This window comes from Galeopterus variegatus, unplaced genomic scaffold (genome assembly GCF_000696425.1).
Source record: "Galeopterus variegatus unplaced genomic scaffold, G_variegatus-3.0.2 Scaffold68, whole genome shotgun sequence".
In the NCBI taxonomy this organism is placed as follows: domain Eukaryota; kingdom Metazoa; phylum Chordata; class Mammalia; order Dermoptera; family Cynocephalidae; genus Galeopterus; species Galeopterus variegatus.
The window spans coordinates 281,022-308,584 of record NW_007726179.1 but is presented as its reverse complement, the minus strand read 5'-3'; the positions used below and the strand labels follow the sequence as shown (position 1 = coordinate 308,584).

At 35.3% G+C, this 27,563-nt stretch overlaps 1 protein-coding gene across 1 annotated transcript in view; it reads left to right on the top strand.

Annotated features, from left to right (window-relative positions):
- LOC103594376 (laminin subunit alpha-2-like) overlaps window positions 1–27,563 on the top strand; it is a 256,089-nt gene that overhangs the window by 130,470 nt on the left and 98,056 nt on the right. Inside the window, exons 2-3 of the mRNA XM_008577588.1 lie at window positions 15,220–15,390; window positions 21,320–21,432. Coding sequence (XP_008575810.1) covers window positions 15,220–15,390; window positions 21,320–21,432 — 284 coding nt within the window. The remainder of the gene's footprint in view (window positions 1–15,219; window positions 15,391–21,319; window positions 21,433–27,563) is intronic.

The window sequence follows — 27,563 nt, the reverse complement described above, 5'->3', positions numbered from 1 at the left end:
TTCAAACAGCTGCTACAGAACAAAGTGTTTTGCTATAAACACTGTCAAATCTCACTCTGAAAAAAATTTGTCTATAAAACAAGTATTTCCATAGATATACAGAAGCTGCATAGAATTTTTCTTTATAGCATAAAACAGAATTAGATGCTTGAGTCAGCTATGAAGCATTTTTCATGCAGCCTTCATTCTAATTCTTCACTCTATGCATTAGGCTGAGGCCTGGTACAATTTGGAAGTGATAATGCAATATAAAATTCCAGAAGCAATCCAGCAGTTAGTGAAACTTTAACATTGTGTTTATTTAGAGCAGTACATTTATATCTTCCAATGTTTTTGGAAGGTGGGGCTCGGGAGAAAGCCAGGGGTATTGGGATATGTATTAATCAATCAATTAATTAATCAAATGGCTGTTTATCAACCAAACTAACCTAATCCCAGAAAAAATTCAAAGTGACTCACAAAAAACCACAAAAGATGAAAAGTTTTGTTTATTTTCCGGGATGGAAAATGGAAAACCACCTAGAAGGTAGGACTATTAGTTTAAGAAGACAATTAACACAATAAATTTTCAGGTATATTGGTTTTAGCCTTTGCTGCTAACATTATCTGTGCTGCTAACTCAATAAAACAATTTAAAAATGTTTCCTTTTTGTAATTTTCATTGTGTTTTGTTTCATGTTTTATTCTCTTTATTTCTTTGACAAAAGGAACTCTGCCACTTCTTCAGAACAGACATGCAACTTATGTAGTAAATTATGATATTAATTTCTCATTGGAGAATAAATACTTTGAGCACCTTTATGTGTTCTGCCCCGTGCTAGGCTCCGAGAATACAACGCTAAAGTAAACAAAATACACATGGTTTCTTCCACCTTGAAGCTTATGTCCAAACAAGGGAGGTAGACAAATAATCCTTATTGAAAATTACACATTGTAATTAGTGCTGCACAGGAAAAAATAAAGCACAATAGGGATTATAATGGAGGACCTGTTTAAAAGTGTTAGAAAAGATCTCATGGGCAAGTAAGACAGGAGAAAGACACTTGTGAAAGATAGGAAGGTATGAAGGGCAAAGTTAAGGAGCAGAGATTTTTTTTCTGGAGGAAGGAAAAAGCAGAGCCTTGTTCTAGAAACTGAGTAAAGGTAATATTCTTTGGATGCAATGAGAGGATATTGTAAGACAGGAAAATAATTTTGAATATTAACCTAGATGTAATTAGAATCTATCGAAAGGTTTTAAGAAGACTGACCTGATCAAATATGCATCTTAAGAAAATCAATTTTTTGAAAAAAGGACTGAAGGAAGGCCAAGAGTAAACAGGAGTCTATTTAAGAAGCTAGTGCAGAAGTCCAGATGTTACAAATGCTTATGACTCTGCCCCAAGTGTTAGCAATGGCGTTGGAGAGAAGCAGATGGATCTGAAATTTATTTTGGAGTTAGAGTAGCATTTACAATGACTCCCAGTTTTCCTCTATGAGACGTTGGGTGGATAAAGTAAAATGTGTTAAGCTAGAGAGAACTCAAGAGTACCTAATTTGGGATGTGTGTTGGGGTGGGGATTGAAGCACTGGAAATTATGAGCTCTGCCTTGGAAAGATTAAGTTTGAGATGTACATGAAGCGTCTAAGTGGTGGTTTCGGCCAGGCATTTGGATAAATAGGTCTACAGCTTCTGAAAGATATCTGGCCTGGAGATATAACTGGGGAGTTATTTCCTTTTTCTGTTTGTTTGTTTTGGTGGCTGGCCTATGCAGGGAGGAATTATTGGCTCTACAGATGGTATGCAAATGGCCTGGAAGTGGATGAGATTATCCGGGGAGAAGAATGAAGTAAGAAAAGGATCCAGGATCAAGCTCTGAGGACGCTAATACTTACTGATAAAAACAAATGAAAAAGAGCAAAGTAAATAAATGTGACATTTCATTTTTATTTTGTCCAGGTCTTTTAAGCCAGGGGAAACACAATGTAGAACAGTGTTTTTATGTATGTTTCATCACTAGAGATAAGAAATTATTGAGCTGTCCTTAAAAAGCAGGGCCCATGGGGAACAGCATCTTTCCTGATGCCATTGTATTTATCAAAGCTTATGAGTATCCTTTCTGATATTTTAGTTTGAAGGACAGAAATATAAATGCATCCTCCTAGCATAGCAATTAGTCTAGAGATTATTCATATTTTTATTGTCGGATTGTTAGTAGCAAACATAGCCACAAAGTCCTTGATTTGTTTTCTATATTACAAACACCTTTGTTGTGGGATAATTGCCAATGTAAGGCTCTGAATTTTATTTTCAGTGACTTAAAAGTGCTTTACACTTCCTCTCCTTTGTTTTTTTACTTCTCATTTTGAGTTTTCACATAGACCTGCCAAAGAGACATCTAGTTTATAGGATTGATTTTGGAAGGCAGGCAGAAGAGAGCAGATATTGAACATATGTTCTGCTGATATTGATGAAGGGAAGCTGGAAGGAGCTGGAAAGCAGTCTATTTCTCCTCAACTGCCACCCCCGCAATGAGTATTTTGGGTGCCGTAATGCTAAAGTATTCCAAATCAGTGCCCCAGTTATGGTAATTGTTTTTTTTTTTTTATTATAATGATTTTGAAACCCTTTAGGATGATTCAGGATTGTTCTACAAGTGGAACATAATAAAACCAAAACAAAGCAATTTGTGGATTCTAATTTTAAATGGGTAGTGGTAACATTTCCATGCAAATTGCAAGGATGGAAATGTCACCAGAGCAATGGCCGCTGGAAAGTAGTTACTAGATAAATGATAGAAGCAGAGTGTAGTGGGGACTTGTTTCTTGGGGAGATAGTTTTGAAGTTACACAAAGAATCTATTCAATCTAGCCCTACAGATAATATATTGATAAATTTGACTTTTTTTTTTTCATTTTAAGAAGTCTTTATTGATCAGAGGTAGTGTGGTCAACTCCAATTTACCAAGCATAGGGTGGTTAAAATCAGTTTCAAAAAGTATTTGGAGGAATTTGTAAAGGTGTGGGGAAGTTTAAAGTACAAATGCCTTATTTAAAGTCACTGTTTCGGAGATGCACTATTATGACTTTTTTGGTGTATTTGTTAGTGCTCTTACTGGAAATCTGGATTATGATGAGAGTTATTTTCTTATGCATGTCTACATTTTAGGTCATGGCAAATTCACTATGTAATCCTGTCTTAACTAGATGAATGTTGCCCTTTGTCAGGAATTTAATAAAAACCCATATTTCTTGGCTGGGCCAAATGGCTAAGGTGGCATTTGAGTTTATAGTGCCCCTTATAATCCTTATTTTAGCCAGGGTACCTACTACATAGAGTAAGCATTGATTTTTTATAAGTAATATCTGCTTAAGATCCATTGGAGTATGTATGGGTATCTCTCGTTTATTTTATTTTTGTTGATAATAAAAATACTTAAATTGTCATCTTAATCTGTCTAGAAGCAACAGAGTAAGCCATTTCAAAATTAATTCCACAGAGGAACATGAACTACCGTTGCCGATTAAAAAAGAAGAAAAGAGACCAAACTAGCTCAGAAACCTTCAAAAATATCCTTTTATTTTAGAAGCCGAAAAGGGCAAAACTAAGGAACAGTATAAGAAATTTTAAAGCCTTGTAAACCAGACTAGAATACGTGCTCTCCTTGGTTTTGTTTGCTTCTGAACAACTGGATTCAGCATTATTTTTTTTACAGCTTGCAAGCATTGTTGTGTCTGGACAGCTATTAGTTCAAATTGGACTGATTTTTCAGTTCTATAAAACTCTTCATCTGTACTGTGATCAAGTGCTTTAAGTTACTTCCTGCAGTGCACAGCTGGAAATCATTCTCTTCAACATTTTGTTTTGTCCCATTTTTGTTTTTTACCCATTTGTTCTTACACACCCACATGCTCAGGATTTCAACAAAGTATCTCCTTTTCTTCCTTGATACATCTTAGAGCATTTTAAATTGGCATGTTCACTTTTGTCTTTTAAATATCAAATTACTTGCAAACAGCTCTGTTTGCCTGCAAGAATATTTTTTTTAAATGCTCCACAGACCTAGAAACTGAAATAGAAAGTTAGAAACATTCAAACAGACAGTTTCCTTTTATTCTCTTGAGAGATGATGGGTATTTGGCATGAGCTAGTAGGAGAATTATTGTGTACCAAGACTAGGATGACAGAAAGAGAGAGAATCTACTATGTATTGTAAACAATACAAGATGAATCTTAAAAGTTATTAAAAATAAATATATTGAAGAGAATTGTTTCACTGACTGAGTGACTTTTCCACAGTAAGTTTCCAGCTAACATCTGCTATCAATTATATTATTGGTGGTATTCATAACTGGACTATATATATTAACAAGAAGCATTATTTGAGAAATTAAAATATGTACATATATGTGTGTATATATATGTGTAAACATATACTGGTATCTCAGTGTTAATTTAAAATAGTGTGCTAGGCACAGGTAATTAAGACAGCCACTCCACAATATTAATTTAGCTTAATATTTAAGCTGGTGAAACAAGAAAAGATATGTGAAATTTTTTATGCCAGATTGCATTAGAAAGATTTTCTTTAAAGACATGAGCTACATAGTGGTCATTTTAAAATGATGGTTTACCAAACTTTATACAAGTAAAGGTAATGAAGAAGAAAAGAAAAACTAGAAGGAAATTTTCACTGTGAAACAGAAAGTTTGAAGTGACACTATGACCACTTCTAATCATGGTCATTGTATAACAGTTGGGTCTTTGTATAAATAGTTGTGATTTGTGCTACTCCTACTGACCCTTCACATTTTATACTACAAATGTTTAAATGAAGTAACTGTTTACATGTGTATCCATTTTGTCAGTTATAATAAAGTTGCTCTCTCTTGATCTTCCTGTCTTCACTATGTGTGTGTGTGTGTGTGTGTGTGTGTGTGTGTGTCTGTGAGTGTGTGTATACATAGCATGTTAGCTTTATATCCATTTGGCTTCTTGATTATAAGCAACAGAAACTACCAATACTGTTTAACTCAAGTAGAAATATATTTAAAATATATTTCCTAACTTGCAGAATTGGTGCAAAGATTTGAAAACCAGGCTCAGGGGATGACACACATCAAGGCCATTGCCAGGTTTTAATACTGAACGGCTTAGTCATTGCTTTGCAGCCCATTGCTGCCGCCACTTCCTCTCCCACTCCCACTGGTACTACTGTCTCTGCCACTGTCATGATCTGATGTTTTCTATCCTTCTAGTCTGTATTTCACATGTTCAAGATTCAGATCCCTAGGCCAAAGTCATGTACACATGTCCTAATTGCTAAAGGGCAGAGAGAAGAAAGGTCTCTCCTACTTCTCTGCCTCCTTGGCAGGAAGGAGGACAATGCATATCCTCAAGGCTAAACACATTGCCAGTTACACAAGAATAGAAATGGAGGATGGGTGTTGGTACCCAAGAAATGACAAAGGTTTACTATAATTTTCAAATAGCTTGACTTTTTCTTTGAATTATTTCACTTAGCTAGAGTACCAAAGCAAAGTTCTACATTGCCACTAAATCAAGGGTTTGATTAGTTTACTGGCCTTTATTTGCCAGACTTCTTTCCAGAAAGATTATACAGTGCATGCATTTATTCTCATTCAATATAAGTGTAACTTTGAGTCATTTTATATGCTAACTATTGTTATCCATGCACTCAATAATTTTTTAGACTAGAATTGTACTGTAAAAGATCAAAGTTACAGTATGATGAGGGTTATAATAAAATATCAACTAAGAACTGTGTGGACACCAATAAGAAACAACGAATTCCCTGTGGCAAAGTTAGGAAACACTTTCACAGAGCAAGGAATATTTGAGCTGGATCACAAAAGATGAGCAGATGAGTGCGTAACAAAAGAAAAGAATATTCTATATAGAAAAACAAGATAATGTTATGATGAAGCATTTTCGGAGCATCTGCTATATTTGTAAATAGTAAGATATCAGTTCAATGGATGTGTAGGAAGGCATGTGGAGGATAGCAAAACACGAGTTCAGAGAGGTAGACAGGGGCCTGATTATAAATGTTCAGACTACCAAGGAAGTTGGCTACTATGGTGAAGGCAACAGGCCACTTCCACAGGTCTTCGAAGAAGAAAGTGACACGATCAGACTTAATTTCTGGGAAGATAGTTTCAGTGGCAGTGTGGAAGGTGAGTGGAAGTGGAGTCACGCAGAAAGACTAGTTAGGGTGCCTTATGGTGAGACATAAGGTAAGATTAGCGCATCTCTATATAGAAGTAGATGTGAGTGTAAGTGTAGCTAACGTTAAGCTAGAGACAAAAGTCAAAGTGGAAGAAGAAATCTTAGAATGGTGAGAAGTAAGACATAGTGTTCACAAAGCACCTTTTAACATTTTCTGGTTCCTGTGGAATCACATTTTATTCCTACTCATTTATCTTTACCTACTTAGAAAGAATGTCAGGAATTTGAAGAACAGAGATGATTGTGAATCAGGTACAAATATTGTTGTGGACGGTCTTCATGAAGTCAGCCAGTAATGGAGATGAGACTGTGGAAAGGGTGGATTATTCGGACCTTTTGAAATGAAGTTATTGAGTGACAATGAAAGGCACTGATTTGTAAGTAGCCTTAAGGATCCAGGAGTCTCCTGTCTTCTCCCACAGACCCATGGGGAGATCTGCAGAAGTGGTGTAACTGTCAGAGGAAATCAAGGCTTTTATTACAATAAGGAGTGTTTTCTTAAAATCGAGAAATTTGGAAATAAATCATAGGACTTGTAAAGCAGTGTTGGAAATTGGCCTGTGAGTGATGTAAGAGGTGATTTTCATTTAGGGTAGGGAGAGGCATGAGATAGTATAGGCCTTTAATGTTAAAATTAACTTTCAGTTATTTGGAATTATGACAATTGTGTTTGAAAACTAGCTTTGCTATTTAGGCTCTGGGCATTCTTTTCTTTATTTGTAACATTCAAGTTTGAACTAGGCTTCTTTGAACTGAATTATTTTTGCTCAGGCAACAAGCTTATACTTCATCACCTTGCATAACAACAGTGTCTAAAGCCTAAGGAACCAACCTTCATTGTGCCATAGAGCAGATCACTTACTAATTTGTTAAAGGCGTTTTTCAACTGACATGTGTAGTTCTTTGAAAAACAACACTTGTGCACTAAATATGATTCTAAGTCAAAGTTTTTCATTTATTTGAAATAGAAGCTAGAAGAACTGGATAGATGTATAGGGGAAATAGAGTCATCTGCTGATTGTAGGCCTTTGGACGTCTTGGAGAGACTTGGCAGTTTTGCTAATCCAGTGCTTTCTTTTGCTCAGTTCCTCTAATTCTCAAGGGTATTGAAAAGACAGTTTCCCTTTGTAGTGTCCAACAACCTTTTCCACATTTGATTTAAGAAATGCCAATTCAAATTTTTATTGGTACTGGTATTTAAAATTTATAAAGGCCAAAGAATGAGATCAATCTTACATATATATGATATTTCCATACATTTTTGCCAAAATTTTATTATGAAAATTTTCCTGCGTACTGAAGTTGAAAGAATCATACAGTGAACACCATATACTCACAATCTAGATTTTTAAATTAACATTTTGCTGTATTTTTTTTTTTTTTTGTCTTTTTGTCTTTTTCCGTGTCCGGCAACGGATCGCAACCCTCAGTGTTGCCCCCATACCGGACCGGGGACTGGCAACGGGATCGCAACCCTCGGTGTTGATCCTGCGCCTCGCTCAGCCAGTGAGCGGGAACCGGTCTGTATGTGGGATCCGAACCCTCGGGCGGGAGCGCTGCTGCGCTTCCCAAGCGGCGCACTTATCCAGTGCGCCACCGGGCCGGCCCTTGCTGTATTTGTTTTATCACATGTCTATCCATCTGAACATAACTATCCATAAATCCATCCTATTTTTTTTGACACATTGCAAATTTCATCCCTGTACACGTTATCACAAATATCATTAACTGGAGTTCAATTGGTGTACTTTCTATTTGAGGCAAAATTTACCTACAATAAAATACATAAATCATCATTGAGTGTTAACATTCACTTATTGAGTGCAACATTTAACAAGATTTTACAAATGCATACACCTGTATAATGCAAACTACTATCAGGAATATTGTAATCTCCCAGAAATTTCCTTTATGCCTCTTTCCAGTCCGTCTCTGCAATCAAATCCTCAAAGGCAACCATTTTTTTCCTGTTTCATTTTCCAAAAGATTAGGCTTGCCTGTTCAAAAGGTCATATAAATAAATAATAAAGTATGCATTTTTTGTGTAAAGCTTCTTTTATTTGGCATAACCCTCTTTGGAATAATCGATGTTGTGTCAGTAGTTTGTTCCATTTTAATGTTGAATAGCACTCCATTGTATAGATACACCACAGTTTCTGTATCAATTCTCCCATTGATGGAAACCTGAGCTGTTTCCAGGTATTATGGTAAAAGGTTTCTATGAACATTCCTGTACAGGTCTTTTTGTGCGTGTCATTTCTTTTGGGTTTTTACGTAGGAGGGGGAATGCAGGGCCATAGGATAGGTCTAGGCTTAAATTTATTACAGACTGCCTAACTGTTTTCTAAAGTGGTTGCCCTAATTTACACTCCCCAACAGCAATGTAGTAGAGTTCCAGTTGCTCCATTAACTAACATTTGGTGTTATCAGTCTGTTTAATATTATACCACTTAATGCTAAGCATAAAAACCTTGCAAATTTAGTCCATTTACCAAAACTGCTCCATTCAGCGTTACTTTGTTATAGTTGTCACATATATTATAGCTACAAACATGGTAACCTCCCTTCCAAGGCAATATTGTAATTTTTGCTTTAAATATTAATGTGCATTTTAAAGAATTTAACAGGGAAGAACAATCTAGTGATTGAACTTCCAGTTTAGTTGTACTTTCTTCAGTTATCTCCAATTTTCTATTAATCCAATGCAGTGAGTTATTTTATTCCAGATATTGCATTTTTCACTTGTAGAATTTATTTTTGGTATTATTTGTAGTTTCTATTTTTCTGCCGAGATTTACTCTTTGTCTTTTCATTACAAGCATTTTGTGTGCGTGTGTGTGAGTGTTCTTGAGCATAATTAAAAAGCTGCTTTAAAATATTTGTTTACTTATTCTAACATCTGATTGATTTCAGTGTTGGTCTCCATTGATTGCTTTTTCTCTGAAGTATGAGTTACATTTTATTGTTTCTTTATATGTCCAGTGTTTTTTTTAAAAATTGCATCCTGGAACTGGAAATTATGAATGATACATTGTAGAAACTCTGGATTCCTTTATGTTCCTCTGAAGAATATTCATCCATATTTTTTTGTTCTTATTGCATCAGTTGGTTAATGTGGCTGGACTCAAACTATAAACTCTTGTCTTTCCTGTGGAGTGCAGAAACTGTAATCTCTGTTCAGTTCTTTAAGCCCCGGCTGGGATACTGGGAACCTGCCTAAGGCATGTGTAGGTCTGGCATCAGTCAGCGATTTAGACAGAGTTAATATACAAATTTTGAGGCTACTTTTCTGTGGCTCTCTGCATTCCAATACTTCTTCCCTTATTTTACAGCTACTGTGGCTGTCCTTAGTTCTGTTCTCTGGTATATCAAGCCAGTAAAACTGAGGGATTCCGTGTGAGTTCTAACCACCCATATTGTACAGTCTGGGGCTCATCCAATGCCTTTTCACTGGATACACAATCCAGTACATACACATCCCTCCTGGTTTACCTGTTCTTGGGTGCTCTGCAGGTACTGGATGTTTATATATAGGTATTTTAGAAATTTTATAGCTGTTTTTTGTGGGAGATTTGCTCCAATATGGAGCTACTCCACAATTATTAAAAATAGAACCTCCATAAGATTTTTAAATGCTTTTGCCATTAAAACCAGAATGTGGGATATTGAGGAAGCAAAACATCAAAATCATGGCAACATATATGAACATACCACATTATTTGAGCAAGCAAGTATAGTATAAACACATCCAAATAAAAACAGTGAAAATTTCCTAAATGTCCATTGTTGGATGACTGGAAAAAGGAAAACATGCTATATATACACAATGGAATACTACTCTTCCATAAAAAGAATGAAATACTGCCATTTGCAGAAACATGGATGAACTTGGAGAAAATCATGTTAAATAAAATAAGCCAGGCACAGAAAGAGAAATACTGTATGTCCTCACTTGTAAGTGGGAGCTAAAAGAAAAACAAAAACAAAAACAAATAAAAAAAAAAGAAAGATAAAAAAATCACAGTAGACATTGAACTTTCAAAAGTTGAGAAGATAACTGAGGTTACCAGAGGTGAGAAAGGAGGAGGAGGAGGGGGGTTAAGGGAGAAATTAGTAAAGGACTACAAAAAATGATTATATTGTGTAATATTGAATATGCTAATTATCCTGATTTGAACATCACATATTGCAGTCAGGTATAACTCTATACCCCACAGAAATGTGCAATCAACTATGTTACAATATTTTTTTTTTTAAATGAAAATTTGGTGAATGTTTAAATGTTTGCTGTTATAAAATTTTAATTTTTCACATGATGTAGACTTAGACTTTTTCTAGAATATCTATTTACCATATATAATAGAACAAAATATATAATTCTATATATAGTATACATATTCTAATGTTTAATACAATATATAATATAAAGAAAATTGTTTTTATTCAGACTTTGTTCCTTATTACCGTGAATTTAACTAAATTAATATAGTCTAGATGCTATTCAGAAAAATAAGTCAATCATAGTTGTATGAATAATGATCTCTGGCTTTTATGTCATTAACATTAGAGAACCTCAAATTGAATTAAGAGGCTGTACAACAATACTGTATAAGGGTTCATCAGCTATTTGGAGGTCATTTATACTGCTAATGTTTATGTTATCTTAACAGATAACCCATCTTGAATATGGCAATAACTATTGCTCTGGTGCTTTTGAATGGGAATAAATAGTTACAGCCTAATAGATTTAACACGTAATGAAAATGGGTTGCAATCTATAATATGACATGCTGAAGATTCACCAAACCTCAGGTATTGACTGACTCTTCAAATTGGTCGTTCGCAACTAATTAGGGACCTTCCCTGACCAATACACTTTACTTATTTTTTAAAATAAACAGCAAGATAGCTGATAAAATTTCATAAAGCAACTGACCACAAAGCAAGGCAATTAAATTGTGAAAAGGTTAGTTTTGAGCACATGATCAATAAGTAAAGTAGGAACAAATCAATGGAAAGAACTGAAAGATGCTAAATGTAAATTTAATTAATATCATTAGTTTTATGGGTAGGAAACTCTATGAGGCAACAATGGAGTGGTGACTGGGTTAGTTATTAATTTTATCGAACACGTAAATTGATAAGCTTTTCTAAGGACCAGGTTTTGGTTCTTTTTCATGTCCTTAAAAGAAGTCTTCTGAGTTTTTTAAAGAGCTGAGTGCAAATCATAGTTCTCAATTTTACTAATTCTTAACTTTGTGCATATTGTTTATATTCTCTCAGCTGTACTTCTTTTGTCTGTCAAATGGAATTAGTAAAATTTTACAGAATGGGATTATTGGAGGATTAAATAACATGAAGAACATGAAATAGTTTCTGAATCAATGTTACTTCTATATCTGTAATCCTTTTATAGCTATATCATTCTGCTCTCATTTTACTCATTTAATCCTGTGGGGAAATTGGGATGTAATCCAACTGATACTTTCTGAACATGCAATAAACAGTAAATTAATTTTTGCTTGGTATCTGCCTTTTTGGCCCACTCCCATGATTGTTCATGCCTGTTAAAGTGTAGGCCTGGCCAGCTCAAATAAGGTCCTATAGGGCTGCACCAAAGCAGGGCATGAGGAGTCTTACCCATACCTACAAAATGGGACCCAAGGTCATGGTCAGGGTCAGGACAAGACAGAGGTTAAGGAGACAAAGATCACAGTGCAAAACTGGCAGTGTCCTGGGGAAGTTTTAGAGATGTTGGCAACTGCCTGAGATGGCTTTTGTATAATTAAGCTGGCTTTCTTTGAAGGGGCTAGATGGGGCTTGACTACCGGAACTCATCCTACAGGCCAGCAAGATGAGAGGTACAATTTCGTCCTCCTGAAAACAGAAAGCCCAGCATGTCTCTACCCTCTTACTACCTATTTTTTCTACACTATAAATTAAGTTTTAAAAAAATTTGAAAAAAACTCACTAAAAGAAATTGCCAATAGTTACAAATAGGCAGTGGTTTGTGTTGACATATATGTGAACTGTTATGTGTATTCTATGCGTTCTATATGTCTCTGTGTCTATATCCATAGCTATATGTATACAATTACATAACCTTATATGTTAGAGCCATTGTAAATTCAAGTACTCAGCCATCACTCAGCGTCCATGTGAGCTTTCAGAATAAGGTTCATACTCATGTACTATTTTCTCTGGCTGGTATATTTGCTTTCTCCTTCCTTTTCTCTACCAGATAAACTTCTATTTCTCCTCTGAGATTTAGCTCAAGATTATTTCTCACAATAAACACATCTTAATAATTTTTTTATTCCCTAATTTTTTACTATCTGGCACAGTACATGCTCAAAACATATTTGATGAAAGAATAATTGTATAGTTAAATGCAAAATGGTGATGGATGACAGAGGAGAACAATATACAGATACACCTTATTTATTTTGTCATATATCATTTTTCAACCTAAAGAGTAAAATGATTAAGGTAGAGAGATAATAATACCTTGGAGATCACCTAATTATTTTTAAATTTGTAACCTGACAAACTTTACAAAATGGTTAGAAAATCTTCCAGTTAGCCTTGTATATGTAGAAAGGGGGGGGGGGTTGTAAATAACTTTTGTGTAGTACTTTAACTTTTATAAAACACTGTCCATTTTTTCATGAAATAAATAACAATAGTTTTATGAATGGCTACTACTTCTCTAACCAATGATCATGTTAGCTGATCTCACATCACACTGACAAAATATTTCACTGTGTGGAGGTCAGAGAGCATAGAGATGTGGGGGGAGAGAAGATAAATGTATCAGGAAGAATGAATGAGGTAGTGTTTGCAGTTAACTACAAAAGTAAGCACTGAACTCCTGGCCATTCAGAGAAAATTGGGAACCTCAAGTAACTATAACTGGAGAACAACATAAGGCAGGAGAGCTAATGGCAGGAGGGGTGTTATATTTCGGGGCATAGTCAGAGGGGCTTTAGAGACTGGTGAGTGTGTGGGGAGCAAGGCAAGAGAGTGAAGATTGGGTACAGCTGTTTGAGAGATTCTGAGAGTGACTGAGAAGAGAATTGAGGTGACACCTGGTCTTATAAACTCACTTACCTCTGAGATTTTTGAGTGTGATCACCCTAAAGATTCAAATTATTTAGTTATTTTTTACTTGCTGTACTATTTTTTGTGTTGTTAATTGAAAAGAAAGTGTAATAATCAAATACAAATGCATGCAAGTCTGATAATTAAATACTGTCTAAGCTTTTCCTGGTTTATTTTTTCTTTTTCTTTTATGGTTTCCTTCAATGCAATTCTAAGGTAAACCAAGACCACAGTTTAGCACTACATTTATGTAGGTTTCATACAACACTGTAGATGCCATTTAGTGTAATGATTAAGAGGATAGATTCTGGAGCCAGATTGCTTGGGTTCAAATCTCAGCTCTGCTACTTGCTATCTATAATCTTGGGCAAGTTGCTTACCACGTCTGTGCTTCCCTAATAAAATAGAGGTAATGGAAGCATGTAGCTCGTATGGATGTTTTGTGAAGCAATTGTCCATGCAGATAAAAAAGTGTTAGAATAATGCCTGACCACTGTGCCTGCCACATTATAGACAATTAACAATGCTTGGTTATTGTTATTATTATCATTATATACAGGTGATGTAGAAGAACATTTATGAGGCCAATATTTATAATTAATATATTCATTCATTTTACAAGTACATTGACTGCTTACTCTGTCCCCAGCATGTGCCAAGTGCTGAGGATTAAGGCAGAAGACGCTTATGAACTCTAGGCCATTAGAATCAGTCAGAAAGGACTTTCTATCAGAAGATGAACTGATACAGACCTACATGGCACTTGTATAGAGCTGAGACAATCTAGATGGTTAACATGTGCCTTACATAAATTTAATAAAATTATCCACAATATGAAATATACTTTCTCTGAGAAGAGTTTTTCAAAGAGTGGGTTTTTTTTTTTTCCTTTTTTGTCTTTTTTCGTGACCGGCAACGGATCGCAACCCTCGGTGTCGCGCCCACGCCTCGCTCAGCCAGTGAGCGGCCGGTCTGTATGTGGGATCCAAACCCTCGGCGGGAGCGCCTGCTGCACTTCCCAAGCGGCACACTGTAGCAGTGCGCCACCGGGCCGGCCCAAAGAGTGGGTTTTTATGAGTGACTTTATCATACTATTACTGAAAATGCAAATACTAGATATGTATGTAGCAGAATTGACATTAAGCTGTGGATGTAAAGAGCCTGAGTTGAGTTAGATGGAGTGAAAGACTTCCCCATCCCTACACTGAGATGGGCCTCTGAGATTGTGCCTGTGCAAGTAAAACACTTCCATTCCATATAAGAAATAATTTTTGGTGTATGATCATGGACTACTATGATGACTTGCTTTGGCAAGATATTGCTGTATAATATAGCTGAGTAGCACAGAAAGCAGGAAAGAATGGGTTTCCAAAATCTTTTATTGTTCTCTATCTTCTCCAGTCTGGATAAAAGGGAGTTGCAACAACCATTTACATTAAATGATTATTGGAGCATAAAATGATCATGAAAAACATAGATGTATAGCTGTGCAGGAACTTTACATGTGATTATAGTTTAATACTAGTTATAAAATAGCTGGAAAGGAAGATGAAAGATTCAGTAAAGATCTTTTACCAATAAAGTGAATAGAGTTTTTTTTAGTGTGTGTTAGGTACCTGAGCTTCTTCCTAATTAAACATTAAAGGTTAAAGATTAAGAAGATAGCCTCAGATTTCATATTTAAGACCCAGAAAGAAAAAAAATGTTCTTATGAAAATACGTAGTATTTATGTAGTGTATTGAATTAAATCTAGTATTATATTATCACCAATTATCTCATTTTGGACTAATTTAATGCTCTAAAAAATATCCTATCCTAATTGCATTTTAAAATACAGCAATATCATAACTTCGTTTCTAGCTCACACACCTTCATTTGTCTTTTTCAGGTTTATTTCCTGCTGTCCTGAATCTTGCTTCTAATGCTCTCATCACTACTAATGCAACGTGTGGAGAAAAAGGACCTGAAATGTATTGCAAATTGGTAGAACATGTCCCTGGGCAGCCCGTGAGGAACCCCCAATGTCGAATCTGCAATCAAAACAGCAGCAATCCATACCGTATGTATTTTTGTATGTATTTGTATGGCACTGGTTGGATAATTGTGAGATTTTGAGGCCAAGATGCATTAAATTCAAAGAGCCTATGATCCTAAAAATTCCTAGAACTTTTCTTCCACTGTGAGCCTCTTTATGGCCCCTCTCTGACATTCGACAGACATTATTGGAGTTCCTTATATGTCCAGGTACAGTGACTAGAGAGAATTCTCTAGCTGAAGACTGTCAGTCATCATATTTACTGCCTCCGGAATGGTATCTGAAGATGTGGTTATTAATTTGGGCTTTAGTCATTTACTGGTCACTATGTGCCAGGTACTGTGGTAAAGATCCACGAGGAATAAGGTATGGCTCATGGCCTCAAGTAGTGAGCAAAGGAACAAGAAGGTGGCTCTTGCTGTATAGTGTGGTAAGTACAAAGGAATGAATGAGCACGGGGTCGTGATGAAGAGAGAGGAGGATTGCAAATTGAGTCTTGGTGTCAGTGAAGGCTTGCCAGAGGAAGTGATGTCCAAGCTGATAACCAAGGGCAAGTATGAGCTGGGTGGATAAAGAGGAGATGGAGGGCAAGAAGAAATGCCAGGAAGAGAGATCAGAATAAGACAGAAAATCTTACTTGCTCAGAGAGCTACAAGTGGTTAGAAATGATTAGAACTGAGTGTCAGAGGGCAGAGGGTGGGGATGAGTCTAGTGCAGAAGGCTGGAACCAGATCATGAACATTCGTAAAAACCATGGGAGAGGTGTTTTAAGGAGAGGTGATGTGCAAAGGCCTCCTGCTGGCCTCTGTGAACCATACTGATATCTCAGACTCATTCGTGTGTTCATTCAACAGCATTCGAGCACCCACCACTAGTGATGCATTGTACTGGAACATAATGTTAATCATACCTGGCTCTTGATTTAGGGGACAAAGAGGGCTAATGGGGAAAGAGAGAAGTAAATCGGGTGCTAAGGGAACATGTAGGTTCTATGTATATGCTATAGACATCCAAAGATTCCTGGGGGAAAGTGACCCATATGCTGAAAAAGTACAGTTATAGCAAAATTAAAGGAGAGAAAAGCATTATAAAAGGAAAAGCATACATAAATCTTACAAGTATGAAACAGCATGATATATTCAGAGAACTGTAAGTAATTTGGCTTAATGAATGAAAAACTTGTATGGTGAAGGGTGGAATGGTATGAGATAATTTTAGAGATGAAGATTGATTTAGAGCTATACATTGGAAAATTATTTTTAAAAATGAGGGGATTAATAAAGTGAATACTAAATGCCAGGTGGGGTGATTTAGGATGGGGATAAAGCCTCACAATTCTACTATTTCTAAATTTGCTCAGTTTTCCTTCTCTCTCTCTTTTTAGTAGATTTTATTTTTGAAAGCAGTTTTAGGTTCACAGCAAAATTAAGAGAAAGATACAGAGATTTCCCCAACACATGGGTAGCCTCCCGTTATTAGTACCCCCCTCCAGACTGGTGTGTTTGTGACAATTGATGAACCTACGCCGACACATCATTATCATCCAAAGTTTATAGTTTACATGAGGGTTCACTCTTGGTGTTGTACATTTTATGGGTTTGGACAAATGTATAATGATTTGTATCCACCATTGTAGTATAATACAGAGTAGTTTCATCACTCTTTTTGAAGAAAAAAAATTGTAAAACATAAAATAAAGAAAGCTTTTTCTCACAATTTGCATTTTTTAAATTTAAAAGGACATTCTTGGGGGGAAGGGGAGAGAGGGAGGAGGGAGGGAGGTGTCGGTGATGGGCCATAATAATCATATACAGTGTATATTGACAAAATAAAAATTTAATGAAAAAAAAAGAAAAGAAAATTGGGAGGCATTGTGCATTCGTTCTTAGAGCTGGTTAAAGGGAAGGATGCATAGTCCTCTTTATTGTATAGCTTAGGGATGCACAAAACCTTAATATGTTTGGAGAATTGGAACTTTTATGATTAAAATTGGTGGTCTCGTATATCACAGACTATGTAATATTTATAAATAGATATTAAAATAAATATAACATATACTATGTATATTATATAATAATGTATTGTATATAATATATTATGATATTAAATATATTTATATAAATATTATATTTATTTATGTATTCAAATATATATATTTATACAGGAAAGGAGAGAAAGAAGGAAATGTATCGACATTCATAAATGTCTATAGACAATATAATGTATAGACAATCATAAAGACAGGATGGAAGAAAGACACAAAGACTGGGGTGAAAAATAGAGTGGAGACTCTTGGAAAAAAGGATGAGATACATTTCCCAAACTGAGTCCAAGAGCTACTCTGTCACTTATGCTCTTCAAAGTTCTATATTCAGGGCCTCTTGTATCTCGGTTGAAGACATCTATACATAGGCAATCCCATCCTGTGTTTTTGCATTGAGAAAGTTCTCAATTTTGTGAAAAACATGTGTCAGTAAAACACAATGCATGTGAGGTATGCTTTGTATTTCCCCATTTTTATTTACTTGTAGTGATTTTTTTAAAGCTTGACACAGTTTGGATTCACTTTGTGTGATTAATTTATTTTTAAATGACCATTTTTATTGCATTTCAAAATCATGTTTTGATACTAGAAATTTAGAAAGAATAAAACTCAACAAGAATAAAACTCTAGCAATAAACAACATATATATATGTTGATATATATATGTAAAATTCGAGCAACAGACAATAAAATTTCACCGATTCATTGAACTTCTAGAATAAACCTGGAAGGTCAGCATTTAATAACCAAACAGAGAAATTAAAACTTGAACTTGCTGACTGTTAATAGATTGTGTCTTGCCAGTTTTTGGAAGGAGTTAGCCCTTGGATTGACTTGTGTAGTTATCCCTGTTGAGGATAACTATCTCCTTTTAAATAAGGGAAGTATGCCAACAATTCATCAGTGTTTGCAAATTAATTATGATTAAACTTTCATAATGGGGATTATGGCTAATTGTTGATTCATCTCCCAGTCCTCCTTTTCATGACTAATTCTCATATCAATTTGACCTGAGCTGTCAGGTATCAAAATTTGCAATTAAACAGCTTCCCTCACAATTACTAACAGCCATGAATTTGATCTGGAAATGTGGTTGTGTGTTTATTTTTCTACACATATTAAACCTACAATCTGTAATAAAGATTCAAGAGGATGTTTGGGGAATGTTTGCTGTGATATTTGTTTTTCTTCAGAAGCAATGCCAGTAATATTTCATTTATGGTTTTGATTCCTTACGTGTCAATGTCAGCATCCACTCACTCCAACAGAGGCATTTATTTGATATTTAGTCATGCTTCTGGTATTTGCTGTCATGATAAAGACCTAACACCTTCCCTAGCTTCAACGGAACAATTTAACTACTGCTCATTATTAAATATATTCAGCAATTTTACTTTTCATTAATGAGACAGGATACCTCATCTAAGTGGACTCCTAATGTAATAAGACTTGGTACAAAATAAAGTTCATCAAGCTGTTTTGTTGAATTAAAAAATTTACAAGTAAAAATGGAATATTTTTGTCGTGTCCTATACACTCCTATTAAGATTTTGAATATAAGTATCTATATTTGGAATATGAATGTTGTACCATAAGCAACTCAAATACATAGCCTTTATGTTTTCAGTTAAAGGTTATAGAAGACTACTTAGATAAAGTTAATATATAATAAAAAATATTCACATAACTGAAAATGGCAAATTTAATGAATATTGTTTTTAATAAAAATTTTTTCTTTTGAAAATGATTTTACTTTACTGTCAGACTTCTGTAACGAGAGAGACTCAGTTTAGCCTGACTTTTATTGTTATTTTCAAATTTTTTATGAAGTGCAATTTGTCTCTAATTAAGATTCAGAACAGTGTACATTTTGAGCAGATGAATTATTTATGTATATGTATAAAATGGTTAGAATATTAATAGCTGTAGTGTTCATTGGTAACCCTGTGAGTAAAAGGTTCCCATTGAAGATGTTTTCACTGGTTCATGGTAAATTAAGAAAATAAGAACAACATTCCACATATCCATTTTTTATGAAAATGAAATGGATACATTTTAAAGCATTGTCTTTCATTTTGATATTATGTTTTTTTAAAAAAAAACTATTGTACTATTGTTGGTTTTAAAATGCCCTTTATTTTATAAAATAATATTTTATAAATAATAATAGATAATAGAAATGATAGTAAAAGTAGATTAGAGGTTACTATTACTTGGAAAAATAAAAAGCTAGAACTTCTATGTCAATTCCATGAATCTCTCACACACACATTTTTGGAATTTTTCTTTTTTTTTTCTGAAAGTTAAGATCTGGAAACCTGTGAGTGGAGTTTTGTTATCCCCATTTCAGGGATGACACACAGCGTTTAAGTTTGTTCATGGTTAGTTAAGTACTAAATGGTGGAGCCCGGGGGAATATCCAGGTGCTCATATACCAGCTTTTCATATTCCGAATCTTGTGCTCTTTTATCACCATTATCATGAGAATACGTGGCTGGATTGCTACATCATGTAGGCAAATTGAGAGTCCACGATTGTTCCCCATAGTGATGTGATTTGTTCATTATTTGAGGTATTCTTTCAATTTACAAAAGGATTCTGTTCTAATCTAAAAGTATATTCATAGGCCATTCATTTGAAATGTCTTCCCAGAGAATTAATTCTATAAAAGTTCTCAAGACTGACACCTTGAAGCATACTTAATCCATAATGAACAGAAGAGTACCAGGGACGCTGACTTCCGCTTTGTTGACATTTCTGTGGGTAAATGTGCCGACTTCTAAGAGTGATGTTAGGATCTTAAGTAGCCTTACTGCAGCCCTGGGAATAGAACTAGGAACACCTCCAACCACCTCTGCTCCTTCCATCCTCGCCCATGCATGAACAGGACCTGTTCAGAGAAGCAGAAAAGAAACAGAGCTTGTGTTACTTGGAAAATGAGGAGCAAAGACTTCAGACAAGAACCAATGACTGAGAAATGTCACAGGGGTTTGGCTGCTGTAGCAGATAAGAATCCGTAAGGTTTGAGGATCACACGAAGGAAGAGAGCAGCAACAAAGGACTGTAGATTTGGCAGTGATTGTCCACATCTCCTATTTTCTATCTCCAGTCTCTCCTTTGATTCTAGCAATAAATCTTGTGCTCGTCTGTCTGGAGTAAAGGTGGGGAAAGATCTGTGTTTGCCAGTAGAATGGAGTTTTATGTTCCATCATCTCCCTGCTTGCCATTACTGTGCAGACTCCTCCACGGGAGTTAGTGACTATGGGGACAGGCAAATGTTGGTTGAGAAGTTTGGAGTATCTTTCATATTTTTCAGTAGTGCAGAAAATTTGAAAGTTAAAGACTGGCTACAAAAAACCTCACAGGATGAATTTGATAGTATTTTATATCAAAACCATGTACACATTGGATTGCCTGCATCTTGGTTATAATGAATATGTCAGAAGGGTAAATCTTCAAGTACCTTTCAACCATAATTCAGGATTGTATGTTTCTGTTAACAAAGTCGATTTGTTAGAACTACTTCATATTAGAACTACTTCAAACAATAGGATTTTCACTTTTCTGAATGATTAATGCATCAATTAGATTTCAGTATTATTTCTTCCCCCTTAATTGCTGTAGTCATATTTAAAGTTGCCCGTTTTAGTTGATGGCCAGGATCCTGAGCATCTTCTCTTGTAGCCTAAGCATTTAACCATTTCCCACCACCTTTTAGAGTGCTATGAAAAAGTTGTCATTGAATAAATTCTGTTGAAGATATGAATTGCTCTCTTTTCATATATTTCAGCATTCATATCCACATGATGCTTGTTTTAATTCAGTTTTACTTTTTTCTTTAAAGAAACAGCTATAAATTCATTCTATGATCTTTTCTTCTCCCTTTTCATGCTGCTGCTGACTCACTAGAGAGACACCCGATCACAAATGCTATTGATGGAAAGAACACTTGGTGGCAGAGTCCCAGTATTAAGAATGGAATAGAATACCATTATGTGACAATTACACTGGATTTACAGCAGGTATAGTGCCTCTTTCTTATCATTTTCCACTTTTGAAATTGTAACTTCCATTTCAATTTGTTTAGTTATTAGTGCTTGGGTGAAAGGATACTCTTTCTCATCACCCTAAATTATTTTCTTGATGTAATGAACAAAGGATCCTATTCATTTGGTGTGTTGTCATTTAAACGTATCTGGCATTTATTTCTAAAGCACATTCTAAAATGGATACGTATGAAGGGTGTAGAAATAAGTTAGGAGCTGACTCTGTTTTAGTTAATTGGAGTTAATGATGAAAATATGGATCAACAAAATTTTACATAAAGGAAATATAATAGTGCCATTTTTAACTTTTGAAATACTTCAGTGTTTCCCCTCTGCTGATGGTTTGTGCACTTAAAGGTCCTTGGATAACAAGGCTCTTGAGTAAATTGCTTCTTATTATTGAGAGTTGAGGAAGCTGTGACAGTTGATTCTCAAATTAAACTTGGGCCACTGAATGAGGTAACAAGCCCTGTAGTTATATAAAATTGATGTTGGAAGTTGTTAGGGTTTGTGTTGCGTAGGCCTGGGTGACTTCTATGTTTAATTTCTTTCTTCTTCCTGTTCACAATATTTCGGTCAGGATAAAGTTATTAATAAAGAATAACCATCACCCCAAATTATTTAGACTTGCAAATAGGATGGAATCTGGGAAAATATTTCCGTATTTTGTTGTAATTCCAAATACAAAGGCTAATTTAATAGGCTGAAAGCTGAAACTGGAGGGGTTGAACTAAGCTGACCTCTTTCATTCAGCCTGTTTTTCTTTCACTCTCTGGAACCAGCATAGGAAAGATCTTTTGCCTCTCCTCCCTGGACTAGTATGAGACAGAGCAGCAAGAGAGTTTGGGGGAAGTGCAGGGGGATGGTCAAGATGGGTAATGTCAATTACTATATACTGTAGAGGTCATAGGTTGCCACAGTGTGGGGAACCCCAGCCAGTGGGCTATATCGGCACCAGGCATTTCCCTAATGGATGCCCTTTGCCATCAACAGGAGTACACCTTCCTTCTTCTGGGGTCTGGGCCCATTTTTTCAAGGGCTGCACACATTCAAGAGCTGAAAATAGCTGGATGGGGAGCAAGCAAGCTAGTAGGGCTCACAGCAGACCCTCCTTCCATCCACCTGGGACTCCTCAGGAGCTGAGCAGCTGGATGGCAGCAGGGGCTCAGTGCTGCAGCTAAATTGCCAACTGGCGTGGATTTAGCTAAATTGCCAACTGGTATGGATTTATTTCTACCTATCCTAGTCTATAGCAGCTGAATGTGATCCCTGAGTTAATGACACTTCCAAGGACGTCTTAGAGCACTTTCAGAGAATGGCATGGCAAACTACCACCGTGATCAATCATGCTTTAGGTCAATTAATCCTGTGCATGTCTTCTCTTGGGATCCTAGCCTCAAAATGGACTTTATCCTTCTCCTGGTAACAACAACTTGGTTCTTTATTGGTCACAGCAGTTCTCCCTCATCATGTGATCATCAAAAGTCTGCCTTTCTGGTCAAGAGTAAGTCTGCTGTCCACTGACTCAGGTCATATCCTGAGTCAATAAATAGTGATGTTTTATTGCTCTGGTTTATTCTCCACTTATTCTTTTAGATTTAACATGGAGCAAGAGAATCAATTATTAATACAGTTTGCACAAATCATTTGTACTATTCTTTGAGCTCAGCCACAATATAATTTACCTGATATCAAACATAGCAGCATTTTTTTCCTTCTAATTTACAACTGGATGGATCAATCACAAGTTTTTACTAAATCATTTCTATCCAACTTGCCTATCATTATTAATACAGTAAGTCAAAGAGGTCCCCTGAAAGCTCACTTTTCAATGAAGCCATTTATATTTCCCTAAGTTTGCTTTGCATCCCCACTCATTTGTTCCCACACAGTATTTTAAGAATTCTGAGGATTTGTCTTCCTGTTTTCTCTCACTTCCATTTAGTTTAACAGCCTTAAGATGAGTGAATACTCCAAGACATCTTTTGTAGTTCAGTCATCATAACAAGAAACAGAATTCTGTTTTTAACCCAGGTCTACCTGACCCCAAGGTCTAGAATTCACCAGGTGGGACAGGTAGAGAGGACATGTGCTCAAGTGGTCCCTTCTTCTGGCATGATGTCCACCCATATCCTTATTTACTTCAGCCCTATCCAACTTTCTACACATCAACTTACTGTGTGTTTAACACAAAGGGAACACAAATAATCTATACAATGAAATAAATCCTTATTTCTATGTGATTCAAGATTTTAATTTATTCAATTGTTCAATGATGGAAAGAATGAAGAAGGTTTTATTGAAATTCCTCGAACAAAAAGAGGCTCAGACTTCTCCTTTGGCCTCAGCCTGTGGAATAACAAACTTTGGGACATGCTCATAGTACCTGTTCAGCTTTGAAGCAAAACTGCAGGAAGGCATATTTTAATGCGTTGGCTGAGAAAATGCGGACATCCTTATTATGTCACTTAGTTTTTACAGTAATCCTGTAAGGCAGCTAGTATTACTTTGTAACATATATTGAGATCACACTCACTTCTGAACAACCCAAGAGTGCCATGGAATCAGTTATGCTGATGTGTAGGCATCTCATTCATTTCAACAAATAATCTACTTCTCTTCTTGGTCTATCCCTCAAAACTAGAAATGCAAACAAGATGGCCTTACAGCTACAAGATCACACTCCACATGTTCTTGACCTAATATTTTATTCATTGCCCTTATACAAATGTATTTAGTGGGACAGGTTAACAACTTAAAATGGGAGTTATATTTTGTATAAAAGGTTGAATTAGTATTTCTATGTATATATTACTATATGTTTAGAATTAATGTGAATAGCACAGAAGAATTTTTCCTAAACTCTATAACCATTAATGTAATGGCTGCACCCTTCTGTAATAATAAAGTATGAAGTACGTTAAAGTATTTCATATATTCAGGTGTCTTTTTTTTCATTTAACTATATTAAGGGTGATCAAATTTTCAGTCTTGAGGGACGGTCATTCTTATTTCATGTCAAATTCTTCTGTCACACTCTTCTTACCAATTTATATTAAAAGCATCTGTGTTCAAGTAGGAGTTTTAGAAATTTCACAAATACATGGAAATTAAACAACATGCTCCTGAACAACCAATGAGTCAAAGAAGAAATTAAAATGGAAATTAAAAAATATCTTGAGAAAAACAAAAATGGACACATAACATACCAAAACTTATGGAATGCAGCAAAAGCAGTTCTAAGAGGGAAGTTTATAGCAATAAATATTTGCATCCAAAAAAAGAAAGATTTCAAATAAACAACCTAACATTATACCTCAAGGAAATAAAAAAGAGAACAAACTAGGCCTAAAGTTAGTAGAAGGAAAGAAGTAATAAAGATCAGAGAAGAAATAAATGACACAGAGACTTGAAAAATGATAGAAAAGATCAATGAAACTAACAGTTGGTTTTTTGAAAAGATAAACAAATCAACAAACATTTAGCTAGACTAACTAAGGAAAAAAGAGAGAAGACTCAAATAAGTAAAATCAGAAATGAAAGAAGTGACATTAAAACTAACACCACAGAAAATACAACAAATTATGAGACTGCTATGAACAATAATATGCCAACAAATTGGATAATCTACAAGAAATAGATAAACTCCTAGACACATACAACCTACCAAGACTAAATTATGAAGAAATAGAAAATCTGAACAAACCAATAAAGAGTAAGGAAGTTAAATCAGTAATCAAATGTATCCCATCAAGGAAAAGTGTCAAATCTGATAGTTTCACTTCTGAATTTTACTAAACACTTAAAGAAGAACTAATAGAAATTCTTCTTAAACTCTTCCAAATAAATTTTATGAAGTCAGCATTATCCTGATACAAAAGGCAGACAAGGGCAATATAAGAAAATAAAATTGTGGGCCAATATCTCTGATGAACATAGATGCAAAAATCCTCAACAAAAGCAAATTTAAAGGATCACTCACCATGATCGAGTGAGACATCCCTGTGATACAGTATGGTTTTACATATATAAATCAATAAATGTGATACACTATATTAACAGAATGAAGGACAAAAATTATATGATCATCTTAATATATGCAAAAAAGTTATTTGACAAAATTCAACATCCTTTTATTTTGGTATAGAAGGAATGTACCTCAACTCAATAAAGGTTTAATTTCTTTCTTCTTCCTGTTCACAATATTTCGGTCAGGATAAAGTTATTAATAAAGAATAACCATCACCCCAAATTATTTAGACTTGCAAATAGGATGGAATCTGGGAAAATATTTCCGTATTTTGTTGTAATTCCAAATACAAAGACAAACCCACAAGTAACTTAATGATGAACAGTTTAAACTTTTTCTCTAAGATCAGGAAAAAGAAAAGGAGGCCTGCTCTTGCCCCTTTTCAACATAGTACTGGAAGGCCTAGCCATAGAAATTAGATAAAAATAATTGGAAAGGAAGAAGGTACATTTTCTCTGTTTGCATATGACATGATCTTACATAGAAAAAACCCTACAGACTCCACCAAATTCTAATAAATTTATTAGATCTAATAAATTCAGTAAAGTTGCAGAATACAAAGTCAGCATGCAAAATCAGGAGTGTTTATATTTTATATATTAACAAACAACTATCCAAAAGAGAAATCAGGAAAATAATCCCATTCACAATTGCTACAAAAACAAAAAACAAACAAAAACAACTTAGGAATAAGTTTAACCAAGGAGGTCAAAGACCTGTACACAAAACTATAAAACACTGATAAAACAAATTGAAGAAGACACAGATAAATGGCTTTTTTGTGTTCATGGATTGAAAGAATTAATATTGTCAAAATGCCCATACTACTCAAAGTGATCTACAGAATGCAATGCTTGTCAAAATTCCAATGATGGTTGTCACAGAAAAAAACAAATCCTAAAATTTGTATGGAACTGCAATAGAACCATTATAGTCAAAGCAATCTTGATCAAAAAGAACAAAGCTGGAGGCATCACACTGCTTGACTTCTAAATGTACTACAAAGCTATAGTAATCAAAACAGCATGGTAGGTACTAGTATAAAAATGTACACATAGACCAATGAAACAGACTAGAGAACCCAGAAATAAATACATGCATTTATGGTCGATTGTTTTTTGACAAAGGTGTCCATAGCACACATTGGGAAAGGACAGTCTTTAAAAAGGTGTTGGGAAAACTGGATATCCACATGCAGAGGAGTGAAAATAGACCGTCTCACACCATATACAAAAATTGACTCATGAAAAATGAATTATATACTGAAACCATAAAACTACTAAAAGAAAACATAGGGGAAAAGCTCCAATCAGTCTGGGCAATGATTTTTTGGATATAACCTCAAAAGCATAGACAACAAAAGCAAAATAGACAAAGGAGATTACAAACTAAAAAGCTTCTGCATAGCCAAGGAAACAGCCAAGGCTGCTCTTCAAATCACTGAATATTTTTCTTGGTACTGTTCGAGTCACTGCTAAATTCATCAATTCAAATCTAACTACACATGAGATTAGAATCTACATGTTCAAAATATTATACACGAGTACACCTTGTTTAGTACTAACAGAACATAATTAATATCATAGTTTTTTACCTGCTTTAGTTGCTTTTTTTTAAAGATCATTGATTCTACGTCACAAACAGGATCAGTGGTTAGTTAGAAAATGTATTCTCCCTCTAAACGAATTTGTGCTGACTTTTTTAATCATTTGCTTCGGTGTTTATATTGTGCAGAACATTAGTCGTGATTGGCTTCTACTCATCTGCCCTTCAGTCTGCTCTCAATTTAGCAGTCACAACAATCTTATTAATGTAAAATCAGATCACATCAGTCCTTCCACTAAAACTGTCTAATGGATTTCCATCACCCTCAGTCGGAAAAACACAGTGATGCACATGGCCTTCAGGACTTTTTCCTCACCCCCTTTCATCTCTGGCCTCATCTACTGACCTCCTCTCCTCAGTTGCCCCCCACTGGCTGCCTCTCTGTGTCTTGAACATTCCCATCTGGCACCCTTCTGCCTCAGGGCCTCTGCAGCCATTTCTTATGCCTGAAATTATTTCCCCCCATCTCCAC